This window comes from Acinonyx jubatus, chromosome B4 (assembly GCF_027475565.1).
Source record: "Acinonyx jubatus isolate Ajub_Pintada_27869175 chromosome B4, VMU_Ajub_asm_v1.0, whole genome shotgun sequence".
Taxonomy (NCBI): domain Eukaryota; kingdom Metazoa; phylum Chordata; class Mammalia; order Carnivora; family Felidae; genus Acinonyx; species Acinonyx jubatus.
The window spans coordinates 122,667,197-122,682,400 of NC_069387.1; the positions used below are offsets into that span (position 1 = coordinate 122,667,197).

Consider the following 15,204-nt stretch of genomic DNA (forward strand, 5'->3'; position numbering starts at 1 on the left):
CTTCCCCTGGATGTTTATGTTCAAAATTGAATGTCTTAAACCAGTACTTCTTAACATTAACCGTTTTGGAATCCCCTTTAATAGAATATAGGGAATCTGTCTTTAAAAAAATACTTGCATGCACATAGGCAAAACATTTCAAGTATAAAATTGGTACTGGCTCCTTTCCACGCAACCCAGGTGAAGAACTTTTCTTTTTCTCTTTGTACGTTCTTGATCTAATCCTTGTTGTTTTCAAATAAAAAGAACCCATGTGAATGTTTACTTTTAAATCCTAATCCTGGGAAGGGATCCTTGGTTTACAGTGTTTAATGTTAGAAATAACTCTAGTGCCATTTGCAAACATGAGTTTAACTGAAACAGTAATAATAAATGAGAGCCTTTTAAATATTACACTGGAGACAGGAGACACATGCCTTTTAAATACAGCTGACCCTTGAACGGCATGATGTTTAAACTGTGGTGGGGGGTGGGAAGAGTGTGCCTGGGTGGCTCAGTCAGTTATGTGTCTGACTCCTGATTTGGCTCAGATCATGATCCCAGGGTCGTGAGATTGAGCCCCGCCTCAGGCTCTGCGCTGGGTGTGGAGCCTGCTTAAGATTCTTTCTCTCCCTCTCTTTATGCCTCTTCCCCACTCACGCTCGCTTTCTCAAAAATAAAAATAAACTGTGCGGGTCCACTTATATGTGACTTTTAAAAAGAAATCCAATATAGTTCTGTAAATGTAGTTTCCTTATGATTTTAATAGCATTTTTTCTCTAGCTCAGTTTTTTTTTTTTATGTTTATTTAGAGAGAGAGTGGGGCAAAGGCAGAGAGAGAATCCCAAGCAGGTTCTGCACTGCCAGCATAGAGCCCAATGTGGGGCTCGATCTCATGAACCGTGAGATCATGACCTGAGCAGAGATCAAGAATCAGATGCTACGGTGTGGAGGTTCCTCAAAAAATTAAAAATAGAACTACCCTAAGACCCAGCAATAATTCTACTAGGAATTTACCCAAGGGATACCAGAGTGCTAATGCATAGGGGCACATGTACCCCAATGTTTATAGCAGCACTTTCAACAATAGCCAAATTATGGAAAGAGCCTAAATGTCCATCAACTGATGAATGGGTAAAGAAGATGCGGTTTATATCTATGATGGAATAGTACTTGGCGATGAGAAAGAATGAAATCCTGCCATTTGCAGCAACGTGGACAGAACTGGAGGGTATTACGCTGAGTGAAATAAGTCAGAGAAGGACAGATATCATATGTTTTCATTCATATGTGGATCTTGAGAAACTTAGAAGACCATGGGGGAGGGGAAGGGGAAAAATAGTTGGAGGGAGGCAAACCACAAGGGACTCTTAAATACAGAGAACAATCTGAGGGTGGACGACGGGGGTGGGGGAGAGGGAAAATGGGTGATGGGCACTGAGGAGGGCACTTGTTGGGATGAGCACTGGATGTTGTATGGAAGCCAATTTGACAATAAATTATATTAAAAAAAAAAAATCAGACGCTTAACTGACTGGGCCACCCAGGCGCCCCTGTTAGTTTATTGTAAGAATACGCTATATTATCCAAGTAACATCTATAATATGCGTTCATTATAAGGTTTCCAGTCAGCGGCAGGCTCTTAGTTTAAGTTTTTGGGGAGTCAAAAGTTAACATGCAGAGTTTTGATTGTGCCAGGAGTTGGTGCCCCTCACCTCTGTGTTGTTCAAGGATAGGCTGTACTACACTGGAGAAACTTTCCTTGGTAAAGTCTGATTACTGCTCCTTTTCTTTCCAGAGGCAGTAGTGGGAAGATTGTGGGAAAAATGGGGTAGCACCATCACATACATCATCATGTTACTTGTTGATGCTGGGTTGGCTAAATGGAAAAAGATTTTAATTTTAATAATTTTATGGGTTTTTTTTCCAGCTAAAGTCTGCGAAAGTTTCATACTGATGGTATTCTTTTTAAGAAAGTTTTAATGCTACAATTTTAACAGAGGTTTTTTAGATGTTAGGAAGAATTTAACACGTTATTAGAGATTTCTGCTAAAAAGAATCTGGAATATGTGGAAATCTTTAAAGTGAATATCATGCAGTGAACTCAGAGATGGTGATGGCAAAGTTAGGGCTTGCTTTGATACAAAAAGTTCTTATATATAGTGTGTAAGAACTCAGTTTAGGAAAATATATGGATACTTGTTGGCCTCTCTTAGTGTAAAACCTAATTTATCAGATAATCCAGTTCCCATTAGTGGAGTTACACTCTGCAAAGGAGAGGAATTCATCTCCTGATCAGTGTAGAGATGATGTCATAATTCTGGGATCATCTTTAAAGACTATGCACTGTAGGGGCGCCTGGGTGGCTCAGTCGGTTAAGCGTCCGACTTCAGGTCATGATCTTACGGTTTGTGAGTTCGAGCCCTGCATTTGGCTCTGTGCTGACAGCGCAGAGCCTGGAGCCTGCTTCACATTCTGTGTCTCCCTCTCTCTTGGCCTCTCCCCTGCTCATGTTCTCTCTTTCAAAAATTACCATAAAAAAAAAATTTAAAGACTGTGCATTCTGTAATGTATGCAAGATCTTTGTGTAGTGAAACATTCTTTAGTAATGCCGTCATTATCATTAAAGTGAGGGGGAAAGTTAATACTTTATATCAAGAAGCACCTATCCGTATTGGTATTACAGCATTTAATCATTTTAGAATCTGCACAAAATGCAGCAGGGCATTAGAGATGTACTTTAAGGTGGTATAATTACTGCATATCAGAATAATTTTCAAATGTTTATGTACCTAATGAGAGAAGCATTTGGTGATTGCTGTGTGGTTTCTCTGTGCTGTGTATGTCACAGAGCAGTTAGAAGCATAGACTTTGGAGCCAGACTGTGATTTGAAGCCTGCCAGCAGCTTACTTAACCTCTCTGTGCTTCATTTTCTCAGGCATAAAATGGCCTAATGATACAGAGCTTGTAGATTGAGGACTGACTTTTGTGTAAAGCACTTTATATATTAGGAAACAGTAACTACTGTGAACACTAGCTAATATGATTACTCATAGGCAGAAATGCACTTGGCATATAGTTGTTAGCTTTACTATTACTCTCTTAGGTGGAAAAGTTGGAAGATAAACAGTATGTGACTCTGAGTGGGTCTCATAAAAATTATGCCTGTTTACATGGCCCAGCTAAGTGCAGACAATGGGAGAGAAGTCCTGCACTTCCCCAGTCTGACAGCTAAACAACCAGAGGCAGTGCTGGGAAATGAAAACCGGTGAGAATAGCTGGCCAATAAAGGGTCCCATTTTCTCCCCTCCCACCTTTCATTTACATGGCACTTGATAATTTTTCATAGTGCTTTCATTTGGGGAATTTAAAGGGCAACCTTCTAAAGTTTAACATTATTTTAAAATCTATGACCCATGCACAAGAGTACATATGTGTGTACTGAATCAAGAATAAAACAGGACATTTGGGTAGCCACCGTACCGTGGAGGTTAAGAGCCTGTTGCTCCTGCCTGAGATGTTCCATTGTTCTTCCTCGGATCGCCGCTCCCTTTTCCACTCTGGAGGAAACCACAACGCAGAACTTTGGGGTAACTATGCCTTGCTTTTCTCTAGTGTTACAACCTATCTGTAGTTTTCTAAATAACACGGTGGTGGTTTGCAGGTTTTTAAAAAATTAATATAAATGGATTCTTACTGTATATGACTTGTCTCTTTTGAAATTCATCCATGATGATGCACATACCTGTTGTCCATTTAGTTTTCCTTCTTTAGTATTGTTACACAAATACACAGATCTGTTTTGCTGAGGACATGTGGGTCACTTCCAAATTTGGGATAGTACAAACAGGGCTACTGGCTGCACGCACCTCTGTGTACCTGTGTTCAGAGCTTCTCCAGAGTTCTACTCGCAAGTGAATCTGCTAGGCCATCTACAAGTGCAACGGATACAACGCCAGACTTGTCCCGTCCCAGCAGCGGAGGAGCCTCGTCGTGCCCATCCCAGCAGCTATGATTCTACAGTCTGGTGTGTATATAATATCCCAGTGGGTTTAATTTGTATTTATTATATCAATTTTGTATATTTCTATTTAAGAACCCCTTTTATTTTTTATTCTGTGAAATGCCTTTATGACTTTATTTTCAATTTTTTCTAATTGCAGGAATATTTTACATATTCTGGATACTAATATTTTGTGGGTCATCTGTGCCTAATATGTGCAGTTCATTTTGTGTTTTCATTCTGTGGTTTTTTCAATGAAGTTAGTTTTAATGGGCTTCAGTCTTTTTTTCCTGATTTGCATACTTTGTGGCTTAGGCCGCATATTTTTGAAATATGAAAAAATTAGGAAATGAAAGAAATTGATTTTAGTTTCCAACAATATTGTGTACTAGTTTCTTCCCTCCCACCCTGAACAATTCGAAGAAAAGGAAATTCAGGGGACTGTGGCTCTTGCAGCCTATCGGAGGACTTACCAGTTTAATACAGTTATGATACACAAATTTTTGTAAGGCATTCGCTAACACCATACTAATAATTTCATGGTATATCTCATGCTGGCTTAGTCCCTGAGGCTCACATTATAGAAGTGGACTCTGATACCCCTGTAACATTAAGTTTGGATTACAAAAGTTTTATTAATCCACCATTTTGGGAGCTGTGGTGGCTCAGTCAGTCGAGCATCCCACCTCTTGATTTCGGCTTAGGTCATTGTCTCATGGTCATGAGATTGAGCCACACTGAGTGCAGGGCCTGCTTAGGATTCTCTCTTTCTCCCCCCCTCCTTCCCCATGCTCTCTCCCTCAAAAAAAAAAAACTTGGTACTGAGATCACATTGTTCAACCAGTGTTGAATAGAGGTATTTGATAGGGCATAATGAAATCACAGCAGAGGGGGGGAATGTACTGAGGTTTTGGAAATGAACAGCTGAAGCCACAGAACTAACTTTAGTTTTCTTCCAGGGATGTTCTAGAAAATAACCACAACAAGCAAAAGAAAGAAACAGAATGGTAGTTTTTATTTGCTAGCATTTGTTGCTAGGTTAATTTATTACAAAGACAACGGTATTCTGTTGAAATTGGTTATAATTAAACACATGGTGCCAATTCAGGATCATCATACTTCATAGGTAGGGGTGGAATAGGATTTTTATACCAAGCCCCGCAACCAGCCGTGCTTTCATTCAAGTGAGTTTTAAAATTAATTGGTCCCTTCCTTGAGGAGGGTCTGGCTCAGAAGAATCAGGAACTGGTAGAGCTTCACACGGTCTGTAGTGATCCACCACTAAAACCATGCCTGAAGGACCGTAAACTTCTGAATGCTGGTTCATCAAGGTTCCCATGTAAAACTGAACGTCTTGTGTGGTGCTCGTCTGCTAGTCTTTTTATTGCATGATGTCTGAGAAAAATGATCACAACTAGACCTGCATTTTTGCTAACGCTCAGGCCCTCCAAGCGGGGCTCGCCACTTAACTGCACAAACTGATGCTGGTAGGTCCGACTGTGAGACAAGCCTGATTATAAATACACAACTTTCAGAATGACAGGCACTTAAAGCTCATTAAGGAAAATATAAAAATAGATTATATTAATAGGAAATATTTAGTGTTTATCAAATTATAAATCTAGGCTTTTATCGTTTTTTAAAAAGGGTACTTGGGAGACTAAAGAGATGACATTTGAATAAAGTGAACAATGCATTTTTTCAGTAACTTTCATTCTGAGCGCTGAACAGAACAATCTAAGAAGACGACTTACCACAAAGCACCTAAAGTAACATATGTAGATGGGTAGGAATGTTGTCAACCATTTCTCACTGTTTCCCTCCCAAGTCTCGGTATCAAGGCATCAAGAGTACATTCCACAAGCGATTGTCAGCGTTCTGAAACCAGGTCGTGGGCCTGTATGTCAGAGAAGTTGAAAACCCTTAAGGAGGTAGCTCTCCTTCCTGGGTGCTCTTTCCCCAAAGGCCCAAGAGAGTTATGCTTCAGATTCTGCGCCTCTGTTTTCATTTGGGCTTCCATCATTGTCATCTGGTTGATCGTTTAACAGTACATATTTTCCATCATTGGTTAGTGGTATGGACAGCATTAATTGAGCCAATGCTTCTGGATCCTGAAGTTATGAGAGTTTAAGAAGGAGAAAAGAAAACGCTTAAAATGCACTTAAAACCCCTATGGCGTAGGCTTTCAGTATTCTGTAATCTAGCTTCTTTCCTTCCGGGGTCTATGTGTGCCTTCAGGTGAGTCTCCTTGCTTCTCTGAAAAAGCTCAATTGCATTTTACTTCTAGACTCTAGGCCAAGGTTTTGCTCTTAGCCAAAATGTCATTCACTTAGCCAAATCATCATCGTCTTCCCACAAAGAGTCCAGAGAAGAACTTCCTTTATGATACCTTTGTCTTCTAGATCACTAACTCCTTCCTCTTTCCCTGTAAACCAAGAGTTGGCAAACTACGGCCATCTGGCTCACTGTTTTTATAAATGAAGTTTCACTGGAACACAGCCATTCATTTATATACTATGTATGGCTGCTGCAACAATAGCTGAGTTGAGTAGTTGCAACAAATGTAAGCCTAAGAGGTTTCCTGTCTTGCTCTTTACAGAAGTTGATCCCTGATCAATACCATAAAATACTAACTTGCACTGCTTGCTACCATTTCATGTATACTGGTCTTAGTCCTCCTGCCCTCCCCCAACATTAGGAAAGCTAATACGGTGCTCAGTAGCTATATGTTACTGTTTAAAAATCCAGTTCATCATCAGATTAGCTACATTCAAGCTGCCTATTGAACAGTACAGACACAGGTCATTTCCATTACTGCAGAAGTTCTACTGAACGAGAAGCCTCCTGGGGCAGGAACTGTATCTGTCTTGCTCACTGGTAGAATTCTAAGATTTTTCTTGTACAAACTTGGCTCTCAGAAGTTTGTGGGGTGAGTGAAAGATTGTAAGCTGCTGAAATACAGGGAGGTCTGGGAATCTTCACGTCTAGTACATTTCCAGGTTGATGTCTGTCTGTGACCGCTCAGAGGAGCAAGGCCTTCGAGTACATGGTAGATACTTAAAGTTTCTACCATCTTAATTTGAAAGACAGGATATCTAGCCAACAACAGCAAGCAAAAAAGTGATAACGCAGGAAGCAGTGATATTTATGAGGAACTCCACGTGTGTTAACCGGTGACTGTGGCCCTAGCCAGTCTGGTGGTTAGAACGCTTCAAAGGAAATCTCAAGTTCGGCCACAATGTCCAGCGAACACCATTCCTCTTTTTGAGAGAGATCTTAGTAGGTCTATAGATCTTTTGAGTAGTTGTGAGAACCAGCACTAAAATGTACCTTACCTTCTGAACCGCAATGATTTCTTTTCCCAAATTAATAGCATAACATATCTGTAAGACAAGAAAAGCAGTGTTGGGCAAAGGCAGAAAGCGATAAGGGATTTTAGGAAAAAATGTGGTTATGGAAGTACAACGAGGTCACTGCTCATGTCGGTGTGGGGACAGAGGACCTGGCTGTTAAGAAGTTCATCACACGGGGCTCTGAACAGTAGAGTCCACCTGTCCTGGTCTCCGGTTGCCAATCTGTGCAGAGCAACGATATCCAGGGTAACTGGCAACTGAAATTATCCCAGTGCTTAACATTCTTAACAGAATACTTTCCTCCTTTCTCTCTCCATCACATTCTGCCACTGCGTGTTCGCACGCAGTGGCAAAAAGATACTTGCTGAAAGAAGAGTTGATTAACTTTGATTAATTCCAAGTAGCAAATACGGTCACAAAGATTTTCATACTATATGAGAACAGTTTCCTGCTGTCTGCTTCCTTCGTTTGCTCTGAGACTAGATTTTCTCCATCGTAACTTCTTTCATTTCTAAAAAAGAAACTTGAAGGCAACTGCTTTTCACATTCCATCTCACCATTAACATTCTTCCTCATCACTGTTTAGAATGACACGCATTTCCAAGAGAAAATTTATTCCAGTCGTTTCTTTCAGTGGGGCCTTCCTAGAGGTATTCTCTAAACTCCGCAATGGGGGCGCAAAGAATAGTCAACTAAACGCCCACGGGGTGGTGCAAAACCCCTTTAAATATCTTTGGACAGAGATATGGAACCTTAAGATGAAAAAAAACAGACCTTTTCGCCTTCTGAGTTGCTTTCAAAAACGTATGTACTCAGAGACTGTCCACCTGTGGATTCGGGCGTGCGGACCACAAAGCCAACTAGTCTCTTGTTTTCTTGATGGGCAGCAAACTGGGTGATGCTGGTGAGCTCAAACTAGAAATAGCAGGAATAGACAACATCACATAACTGGAATTAAAAACAGACAAGTCATTCTCCATGGACAGCGTCACGAAAAAAGTGCGCTATGAGTGACAGCTGTTAAATTTGGCAAAATCTATAAAGTGCCTACTTTGAATTAAGGAATAACTACTAAAATTAGCGTGCATGGAGGTACTTACATTGGCCCTTGTTACTTGAGTCTGAGGATCTATCAACCTGCAATTTTAAGACACGCATTATATTACACATGTTGGAGAAACCTGTATTCTTAGAAGAGTCTAGAAGTTCAGAATGAAATCACACAAATACCCTTCTAAGGCCCGGCCACAGCAAGGCGAGATGGCTCCATGGGACTGTCCAAAGGGAGCATGCGCCATGGGTCTGCCTGTGCTGAGCCCCATGTAGTTGAAGCTCCGGGAACAGCTTTATGGAAGATTGTAACAACTGGAGACTTTCACATTTCAGTGCTTATCCAAAGGGGCAGCATTAGAATTCTTCACAGTTCTGATGTAGAATATAGACAGATCGTATTCTGTACAGCCTGCTTCTCAGAAGACATTTACTGACTATGGTCTTTTCCTTGAAGTCTAATTTTTTTCCCCTAAATATGGGTGGGGTGAGAACACAGTGAACAGATTGTAGCAAAACTATTCTGTGTCAGTTTGGGTGTGGGGGAGCACGGTCTTTTAAGAAGGTATATTCTAGGGGTGCCTGGGTGGCTCAGTTGGTTGTCAGGCTCTTCAACACTAGTTCAGGTCATGATGCCAGAGTCATGGGATTGAACCCCGCACTGGGCTCCGAGCTGGGCCTGGAGCCTGCCTGAGATGCTCTCTCCCTCTCTCTGCCCCTCCCCACTCACACGCCTGCTTGCTCTCTCAAAAAGCAGAAAACAAGACAAAAAAGGAAAACTTCTGCCCTATTTATAGAAGGAATAGCACATATTCTTTCTCCCCTTCCCCTCTCTCCTGCTCATGCTCAAAAATAAAATTTTAATTAAAAAAGAAGGTATTCTAGATGTATTCTTTAACAAAACTTTAAGCATCATCTAATAACCAGGCTGATGTATCTGGAAAATACACTGCATTAGAGAATCTATTGCTGTCATACATACATATAAATTTCTACTTTCTAAACATGGTATTATTTATTGATTTGCTATAAATTCTGTGGGCGAAAGCAAAAAATCTATTCTCGGTCTTAAAAAAATGGTTAGAATTCCATTTATATGAAATGTCCCACACAGGCAAATACATACACACAGAATATTAGTGTTTCGTGGCTGCATGGGGGGGGGGGTGGGTTTTAAGAAAAGGGAATGAGGGCTCACGGGTGTGGGTTTTCTCTGGGGGTGATGAAAATACTCGAAAACTGTGGTAACTAATGGTTGCACAACTCTGAATATACTGAAAACACTTCAGATGGGCGAGCTGTATGGGAAGTTAGATCTCAGGAAAGCGGTCATCCCCCCCAGAAAGGCTGCGGTTGGAAATACGTGTGGTTCAAGTATGGGCCTCACCGCAGTCAGAGGGCTCTGGGCTGGCTGCTCGACTGTGCCCTTGTGTAAGTCACCCTGACTCTTCCAGACTCGTCTGTAAAAGTGGGAAAAGGACCCCACTTCAAAGAGGTGGTTAAGACAGTACGAAAATGTGTATGGAATTTTACACATTTACAAGCTAAATACATGTTTTCTTCATGTCCCTATTAATTTGTATGAATTTAAAGATTTAAAAAATATACCTCATAAACGGTCTCCCTCAAGTAAAGTTTCTTAGGTATTTTGTAAAACTTTTCCATAAATGTGAACTTAAAACATGCATATTTTGTGAGTAACTTAAAAGGTTGCTATCTTAAACAGGTAATACAGATTCGCGTAAGATCTGATTTTCAGAGCGCCTGGGTGGCTCAGTCAAGCGTCCAACTTCAGCTCAGGTCATGATCTCATGGTTCATGAGATCGAGCCCTGCACGGGGCTCTGTGCTGACATCTCAGAGACGGGAGGCTGTTTTGGATTCTGTGTTTCCCTCTCTGCCCCTCTCTCCCTCCCTCTCTCTCTCAAAAATAAACATTAAAAAAAAGATCTGATTTTCGGTGGGACTTCTCATTTGTCTCAAAACATGAATTCCAATGCAGGGATCTGTGTGTGGAAACTGTGGTGAAATGTACCCAACATAAAATGGACTATTGCAGACTAATGGGCTAATATTTAGTACATTTACCACACTGTACAACCATTACCACTGCCTGGTTCCAAACATCTTCATCACCTCCAAAGGAAGCTACACACCCATCAGACCGTCACTTCCATTCTTTCTCCTCTCAGCTTCTGGCAACCACTAACCTGCTTTCCATCCTGGACACTTCAGATACAGGATCAAACAAAATGGCTGACATCTTCCACTGAGCATGTTTTCAGGGCTCAACGATGTTGTACCACACATCAGGACGTCCTTTCTCTTTAAGGCTGGCTCCTACTCTGCTGTGTTAAATACCCCATCTTGTCTATCAATTTGTTGATGGAGTTGGGATCGTTTCCACTCTTTGGCTACCGTGAACCACGAACATTTGTGTAAACTTGGTTATCTGAACAGTTTTCAGTTCCTCCGGGTGTCTACCAGGGCTGGCAATCTACGTTCAACTCCCAGAGAAGCTGCCGAACCATTTCCCACAGTGGCTGAACGGTTTTAACTATTCCCACCGGCAACGGATTCCAATTTTTTCACACCCTAACACTTGGTATTTTCCTTTTTATTACAGCCATCTAAGTGAGCTGAAGCGGTATCTCACTGTGGACTTGATGTGCATTTCTCTAATAACGAGTGACACTGGGCATCTTTTCACATGTGCTTGTTGGCCATTTGTAGAGCTCCCCTGGAGAAATGTCTACTCAGGTCCTTGGTCCATTTTTTTGGTTTTTGGTCTTTTTGTTGATTCTTATAAGAGTTCTTTATATATTCTGAACATATAGCTTTATTAGATACATGATTTGCAAATATTTTCTCCCGTTCTGTGGGCTTTGTACTTTGATAGTGTTCATTTGATGCACTGTCATTTTTCACAATGCTTTTACGTATATTTACTCTGTTCTTATTGGTGGAGATTACAGGAACGATGAGCCAATGCCTATAAAAGGTGCAGGGCATGCTTGGAGAAAAGCTTTAAATAAACTTTTATTCATAAGAAACTTACTCTCAGTAGAAGGTTTATAATGAAACGAAAAAGACTGGTTTTAATGAATGGAAGAAACTATATTCTGACTTTAACAAAGTCCAATTTAACTTTTTGAAGCTAACATTTACTGAGCACTTATGCCAGTTGTGGTTGTATACATGTTTGATGTGCATTAACATGTAGTCTTTGTGTCAGCCCTACGCAGTGTGGATACAGTTATTTTCATCTCATAGCCCAAGAAGCTGATGCACAGAGGTTAAACTCGCCCAGGTCATATAACTAATGAAGGCCAAAGCCAGGGATAAACGTAGACATTCTGCCTCTAAAGCAGTGCCTGTGATCTCACAGGAATAAAATGTAAACCTCATATACATGATCTAAAATTTTCTAGCAGTCACATCAAAAAGAGTGAAATAGATTAAATAAAGTATATGAAGTTAATGTCATCTAACAGATCTAAAATACTACCAGGATATGTTATTAATATAAAAATTAATGGCATATTTTGCATTCTTTTTGGGGGGTTAGTATGAGACCCTAGAAGCTTGCTATATGTATTTTACACTTAGAACATTTTAACTCAGACTGTCATTCCGTTTCAAGTGCTACATGTGAGTCCAGTATTGGATGGTGAAACTTCATAAAGCCTGTGCTAACCATGGCTTGACGGTCCTTTGCCGTCACTCATACAGATCTTATTACCTAAAACTCCAAATCACGTAGTTAACATCACTTGGCTTATTTTCATCCCAACAAATATTAATCAGATTTTACTTGTGGTGGTCTAATGATCTCAGGTAGGTTCATGTTCTTTTTTCACTGCTGTTAATTTTTATAAGTAGTACTGCATTCAGAAATGAAAATCCCGGGGCACCTGGGTGGCTCAGTCACTTAAACGTCCGACTCTTGATTTCGGCTCAGGTCGTGATCTCACGGTTGTGGGACTGAGCCCCACATCAGGCTCTGTGTTGACAGTGCAGAGCCTGCTTGGGATTCTCTGTCTCGCTCTCTCTCTGCTCCTCCCCCGCTCGTGCGCTCTCACAAAGTAAACAAACATTTAAAAAAGAAAAAAAAAAACCCTTTCTTTTTCAAGCTCTGAGATATACTGAGCAATTCTTCAGTGATGGCATCATCACGAACGAGAGGACTCATTCACCACTAAGTCTCTGAGGGTACCCACTCCTTACGGGAACAGCTTCTATCCACCGTATCTTGTAAAAGCAGAACATACAAAGGAACAGGGCAAAGACAAGAGTAGCACCTTCACTTAATCTGATCAAATATTCTAGTATGAACATTCTAAGTGAGTAAATGTGCCTTAAATGGGGAATCAGGTAAAGCTGTAAGGGTCTGAAACGAAACATACCTCAGAGTCTGACTGGTGACCATCAGATGGGACTCTGTCGTACGGAAGATGTTGTGAATTGCCCGAGCGGCCAATACTTGTCTCATTGCTTCGTAAATCACTTCAGTAGTGTTGTCTGTTTTGACTGCCATCGAGCCCAAAAACCGAACTACAAACATCTGCTGCAAAAGGGAATCTGCAAGAGAGCGTTTTCTGCTCAGGATCACATTCGCTTCCTGCCTGCTGCCGGTCTGAGAACAGGCAGAAGACCTCAGGTCTGGTCTGCCTCCTGCGGAGGGCTTCCCGGCAAATTCCTCAAAAACGGTGCCGAAGCCCTGAATTGCCTACTGTCTACATTTTGGCTCTTTGGAACGACTTCATTAGACTAGAAAAGCACCTCTGTGCATCCGTAAGATGAAAAGTCAGTACCACACGACCATCCTTTTAACGCTAAAACTCTAGGTGGCGGTATATACGTCTTTTCTCTGAAAATAAGAGCTTCTCCACTAGATGACAGAAAATTCATTCCTCGGGCCCACTGATAAAGTCCTCTTGAAGAAGAAAATCCATCTGAAGAACAGAAGACCTGATTGGGGGCTCATCCAGTTCACACATATCGTGCATTACTGAAGGGCAGTGACGATCTCCCAGGAGCTAATGGCACATCTCCAACTACTCAGCTTACCAGATTCTAGTAAACTGCCAGCACTGGCCCCCCGATAATGGCACATAACTGACAAGACTGGGTAACTGCAACCGTAACTGGAAGATCACAGAGGTTTTTTTTTTTTCTGTAAGAATAATTCACTTCTCCACCATTTTAAACTAAGATGGCTACTTTTTCCTTCCTCGATCTATTAGTGTCTTTGCCCCTAAAAATAACTTAAGGGTTAAAAGAGGAGAAAAATATAATTAATGTAATATTATAAGAAGTGACTCCCACATGAAGACAGTTTTTACAAGTTCAGAAGTTTTTTTTGTAGAGACTTTACGGGGTGGCCTATATGGAAGGTCAGCTAGAGACGAGGCGGCAGACCCGAGGCACAGCCTGTTAGCCTCCTTCCTTCCACCGGCCCCCTTTCTGCCCGATTCCGTACGAGGTGCCGACTCTCAAGTCCTGCTTTTAGGTCTGGGGAAGCGGCATCTCATTCTAACGCTGCTCTCAGGCTCCAGGCGTGAGGCCCTCAACTGCCTCCACTCTGCGGAGTGCTAGGTTACGGTCAGCTCTGCCGGGTGTGCTCTCAGGTACTAGAAGAATGTAATCAAACGTCAAAAATCTGAACTTGAACAAATTAAATACCACCGAGCCATGTCATCTTCAAACACAAGAATGAGCTGTTATGTGTGTTTTCGGCATTCTGAAATGAAACAGCATATTCATGTCTCACCCAGATTGCATTCTATTGTGAGCGCTTTATCCTCTTTGAATCTGTTTTGTAGTAATCTGGTCTCTGATTTAGGTTTGGCCACTCTGTACGCAGGAGCTATAGAAAGGGTAAGGATGGGCCAACACTGTGACACAAGTGGAGAAGCTGTCCACATCCCTGCGGATTTCATTTAAGACCTGCCTTCCCTGTACACATCCTAATGAGTTTTCAGAGAACGACAGACCTGTGGGTCATAATTTCAATTCATACCTTCAAGGCCCAGCTCTCCGCAACATGATTCCGCTCCTCGTTTCAATGGCCCTCGCCATTCTGTGAAGGGGAAAGAGCAAGCACACACACCACCCGCTCACCTTCTGCTTCTGGAAAGGTCTCATCCTCAGTTTCACCAAAAGGGTTGATGCGCCTAGGGAGACGGCCAGAGGCACACAATCAGGACATTTCTGGCCAAGAGGGCACTCAGTCAGAATGGCAACAGTGTCTGGAGATGGGGGTGGACACAAGAGACACCCAGGGTCACTTTCATTTCTCCCCGAGGTAACCTCCCTGAGCCCGCACCTGCTCCCCCGGTTCTGGTCCAGGAATTCTGTGGCAGGAAGGACGATATCAAACTGGATAGGTGTTCCCGGTGCGATGAGCTCATCGGCGTCGTCGGCACGGACGGCTGCTTGGGACACAATCTTGTCATCTTCTGTCTCTGCATTTCTCAGGTTCTGACTGGAGTATAAAATAGGGGGGAAATAAATCCCTTTTAACCTATGCCTTTATGATCAAAAGAACACATGCTGAGCGCTGATGTGACTTTTACAAATAGATAAGGGTGAAGATTTCAGTCAATCCTTCAACTCCTTCTACAAACGAATCTTCACAAAACGTCATTCGTGTCCTTGGTTTAACCCCTTCAGATCCCCCCCCAGTGAGCTCTGCTGCCCAGCATTCTGCGTTGTCTTATCACTTAACACATGGTCTACTGATTTTCTGGATCTTTCTCCCTGTGAGACAGGTTTTTGAGGGCGGGGGCTACAGCTAAGTCCTATTTGTTGCTTGCT

General features: G+C 41.9%; 1 protein-coding gene across 3 annotated transcripts in view; it reads right to left on the minus strand.

The window, feature by feature from the left end:
* Positions 1-4,975: 4,975 nt before the first annotated feature.
* APPL2 (adaptor protein, phosphotyrosine interacting with PH domain and leucine zipper 2) overlaps positions 4,976-15,204 on the minus strand; it is a 53,568-nt gene continuing 43,339 nt past the window's right edge. For 2 of the 3 annotated variants that reach the window (XM_027070945.2, XM_015068823.3), the window contains 7 exons: positions 14,714-14,872; positions 14,509-14,561; positions 12,792-12,966; positions 8,437-8,473; positions 8,111-8,251; positions 7,319-7,366; positions 4,976-6,094 (listed from right to left, as the gene is read on the minus strand). In XM_027070945.2, coding sequence (XP_026926746.1) covers positions 5,960-6,094; positions 7,319-7,366; positions 8,111-8,251; positions 8,437-8,473; positions 12,792-12,966; positions 14,509-14,561; positions 14,714-14,872 — 748 coding nt within the window. In that variant the 3' untranslated portion in view covers positions 4,976-5,959. The remainder of the gene's footprint in view (positions 6,095-7,318; positions 7,367-8,110; positions 8,252-8,436; positions 8,474-12,791; positions 12,967-14,508; positions 14,562-14,713; positions 14,873-15,204) is intronic. The other variant, XM_015068824.3, reaches the window with a different exon arrangement.